The sequence below is a fragment of the Wasmannia auropunctata genome, unplaced genomic scaffold (assembly GCF_000956235.1).
Source record: "Wasmannia auropunctata unplaced genomic scaffold, wasmannia.A_1.0 LD336076.1, whole genome shotgun sequence".
NCBI lineage: Eukaryota > Metazoa > Arthropoda > Insecta > Hymenoptera > Formicidae > Wasmannia > Wasmannia auropunctata.
Window position 1 is genome coordinate 5,063,186 of NW_012026814.1, and position 4,224 is coordinate 5,067,409.

At 55.0% G+C, this 4,224-nt stretch overlaps 1 protein-coding gene across 1 annotated transcript in view; it reads right to left on the reverse strand.

The window, feature by feature from the left end:
- Positions 1–828: 828 nt before the first annotated feature.
- Positions 829–4,224, reverse strand: part of LOC105449509 — an 8,138-nt gene continuing 4,742 nt past the window's right edge. The window contains exon 4 of the mRNA XM_011688766.1: positions 829–946. Coding sequence (XP_011687068.1) covers positions 829–946 — 118 coding nt within the window. The remainder of the gene's footprint in view (positions 947–4,224) is intronic.

Genomic DNA, 4,224 nt, shown 5'->3' on the forward strand with positions numbered 1-4,224 from the left:
CTTGGCTAGATTAAAGGGTTTGGGCAGCTCCAACTACAACACAGCGCGGATGGTAGCCCGGAGCGTCTGGGCGGCTCAAAGAGCCCGATGGTGTGCGATGGCGAAGAGAAAAGACGAAGACTGGCCAAAAGAGCTCTACAAGACAGTAGACGAATATGAGTTGAAAGAGGCTGGCAGGGTGAGGGCTTCGACGGACTGGATTAGGGATCCGATGGTGCACATCCCATCGGCGGAGTGGCTAAATTATATCCGAGTCTGGATCAACGCCCTGCCAACCAGAATAAGGACAACACGAGGACCAAGAAGGTTACAGGAAGATGTGGGATGTCGCGGAGGATGCGATGTGCAGGAGACGGCGGCGCATGTAATCCAGCAGTGCTTCAGGACACATTGCGGAAGGGTGCTGCGACACGATGCAGTAGCAGCAACTTTGGCACAGGACCTCCATGGGCGTGGATTCGAGGTCAGACGTGAGCACGTATTCAGAACGACTGCGGGCGCCAGAAAGCCGGACATAGTGGCATCGAAGGACGGGAGAGCCTGCGTATTGGACGTTCAAATCGTATCTGGCGCGCGTCCAAAGCTTGGCTGAGACCCACGAAAGGAAGAAGGGGTACTATGCTGGAAATTGAGAGTTATTGGGGTCTGTTGCAGATATGTTCCAGGTTCCACAGCAGCGGATCATGGTATCCACGGCCACACTCACATGGCGGGGCATATGGGACGCAACGTCCGCTGCGAACCTATCAGGACTAGGTGTCTCGAGGACAGTCATGAGAAGCATAACAACGAGGGTCATCTCCGGCTCCCATAGAAACTTCACGAGGTTCAACCAGACGACAATGACGGCAAGGAAACATAGGTACGTCGGATGTCTGATTGGGGGCCGCCACGGTCATGAACCCTTTCTTTCAGCTGTATCCATGCAGCGCATTGTAAATTACTACTATATAAATACGATCTTATATTATATTATGTAAAACATGGAAAATAAATTAGTTAAATAGCCAAATGCCTCGTCATCTAATTAGTGACGCGCATGAATGGATTAACGAGATTCCCACTGTCCCTATCTACTATCTAGAGAAACCACTGCCAAGGGAACGGGCTTGGAAAAATTAGCGGGGAAAGAAGACCCTGTTGAACTTAACTCTAGTCTGGCACTGTAAGGAGACATGAGAGGTGTAGCATAAGTGGGAGATGGCAACATCGCCGGTGAAATACCACTACTTTCATCGTTTCCTTACTTACTCGGTTGGGCGGAGCGCGTGCCCCGAGGGCTTCGTGCCCCGGCGGTCACGGTGTTCCAGAGCCAAGTCGTGTCAGAGTGGCGTGAGGCCTCGGCCGATCGCCGTTTGTACTCCTGCGTGATCCGATTCGAGGACACTGCCAAGCGGGGAGTTTGACTGGGGCGGTACATCTGTCAAAGAATAACGCAGGTGTCCTAAGGCCAGCTCAGCGAGGACAGAAACCTCGCGTAGAGCAAAAGGGCAAAAGCTCGCTTGATCTCGATGTTCAGTACGCATAGAGACTGCGAAAACACGGCCTATCCTTTTGGCTTGAAGAGTTTTCAGCAAAAGATGTCAGAATAGTTACCACAAGGATGACTGGTTTGTGGCGGCCAAGCGTTCATAGCGACGTCGTTTTTTGATCCTTCGATATCGGCTCTTCCTATCATTGCGAAGCAGAATTCGCCAAGCGTCGGATTGTTCACCCGCCAACAGGGAACGTGAGCTGGGTTTAGACCGTCGTGAGACAGGTTAGTTTTACCCTACTGACTAGCCATTGCGATAGTAATCCTGCTCAGTACGAGAGAAACCGCAGGATTGGACATTTGGTTCACGCACTCGGTCGAGCGGCCGGTGGTGCGAAGCTACCATCTGTGGGATTATGCCTGAACGCCTCTAAGGCTGTATCCCCTCTAGTCAAAGGTGGCAATGATATCTCTAGGAGTTTTGTGAGTCGAAAGGCTCAAAACAATGTGACACTTACCTACTAAGCGGCCGGTCCACGGGCCGGTCGTCGCAGGAGCCCGGTTTGCCGTACGGCACCATCGCCCGTCGTCGGGATCTCACCGCTACGACGGCACGGCGTCCAACGGTCGAACATGAGTTTCGCGAGTCCGATGTCGAGACTCGGAATCGTCTGTAGACTACTTAGGTACTTGGCGGGGTGTTGTACTCGGTAGAGCAGTTATAACGGTGCGATCTGTTGAGACTCAGCCCTCGACTTGGGGATTCGTCTTGTCGGTTAGACGAGACCCCACGCGCGCCCAGACCCGTCGGCAATGGCAACGCGCCGCGCGAAAGCAACACGCCGCGAGGGACTTGGCCGCAGAGCGCGTCGATCCCGTTGGCGAAAGCAACACGCGGCGAGGAACTTAGCCGCGGAGCGCGCGCCAGGCCCGTCGGCGAAAGCAACACGCGGCGAGGGACTTGGCCGCAGAGCGCGTCGGTCCCGTCGGCGAAAGCAACACGCCGCGAGGGACTTGGCCGCGAACCGCTCGTCAGCCCCGTCGGCGAAAGCAACACGCGGCGAGGGACTTGGCTGTAGAGCGCGTCGGTCCCGTCGGCGAAAGCAACACGCCGCGAGGGACTTGGCCGCGGATCGCTCGTCAGCCCCGTCGGCGAAAGCAACACGCGGCGAGGGACTTGGCCGCAGAACGCGTCGGTCCCGTCTGCGAAAGCAACACTCAGCGCGGGACTTTGAAAATATTCGTGTCCAAAGGTAACTCTGGCGCCTCGACGCTTCCCCGCAAGTGCCCTTATTATTACGTCGATTCGCGTGCTTGCAGGTTTATTCGGCCTCACGCGTGCCCGTACACTCGTGTCGAGCGTTCGCGTCGAGAGCAGAGAATTTTCGGCGCCGGAGGTAAACGCGGCGAAAGCAACACGCCGCGGCGGTACCTCGCTTCCAGCGGCTAAGTCCCGCGCGCCTCGGTCTATCGACGTTCGCGCCCATAAGCGGCCGTGCATAAGACCGTGCGTCGCAGACCGCTTGTCCGTTCGGTTTGGTACTATAAGAGGTGCGGTGCGCTCGGCGAGCCGATCGGTACGTTGCGGTCGTACGTACGCGTTACACGTGTCTCGTACGGCTTCTCGAACGTCTATGAAACACGGACCGTGATCGTTGCGATGCACGTCGGTCGTTCTTCTCGCTATTGACGGAGAAGTCGTCGACTCTCGCACGGAGGGTGAGTTACATCGCTCGACAGGCGCCCAGCTCCGTCTGACGTCTTCAGCGACTCGTTCGACGAAACGTCCGGTGTTCGCTCGCGCTTGCCGAAGCGTGCCGTCCGAAATACACGATATAATATTATATACAAACACAGCATTGCCACGAGTCGGTGTCGCGAGACCGAATGGCTCTTATGTGGCGCGCACATAGTGTTGGTCGCGCGATCTTCCCTCGTTCTCAAACGAACGTGATCGGATGCATCGTGGCGCTTACTGAACATCAACTCCATGGATACGAGTGCGACGGAAGTGCGAGATCCCTGGCGATTTCTCTTCTCGCTTACTTGTACGCCTTAGCGAAATTTTTCAGCCGATCGCGGGCGCATCGTGCTTCGCACGTTGGCTCTGTGAGACCGGTCTGAGTACGCACGTTCCTCGACGTCTGAGTATCGCATCGTCGATCTAGCGTCAGGGCTGAGCGGCTACGCTCCGCTATCATGGGAGAAAGAGAACAGAAATATACATGATCTTTTTAACAAAACCCCCGACGTTGTGTGTACTCCTCGGAGTATATATACACGTTCGGTGAACATGGTTACGTATGTAACGATGAAGAAGCAGAGGGTCGCCGACCGGCTCGCGAGACCGGCGGCATGTATCGACACACGCACACGGCTCTCTGTGCTACGCTCGCTGGCTCGCTCGCTCGTTTGCTCCGGCGAACGGCGAGAGAGCGGTAGCACGAGAACGCACACACGAAGCTCCCTGGTTGATCCTGCCAGTAGTCATATGCTTGTCTCAGTGATTAAGCCATGCATGCTTTAGTGCATGCCAAATTAAGGTGAAAACCGCGAATATCTCATTAAATCAGTTATGGTTCATTAGATTGCATCCACATTTACTTGGATAACTGTGGTAATTCTAGAGCTAATACATGCAAAACAGAGTCCCGACCAGTGATGGAAGGGACGCTTTTATTAGATCAAAACCAATCGGTGGCGGGCGGTCTCCGTCCATCCTCCGTTTATTTGGTGACTCTGAATAACTT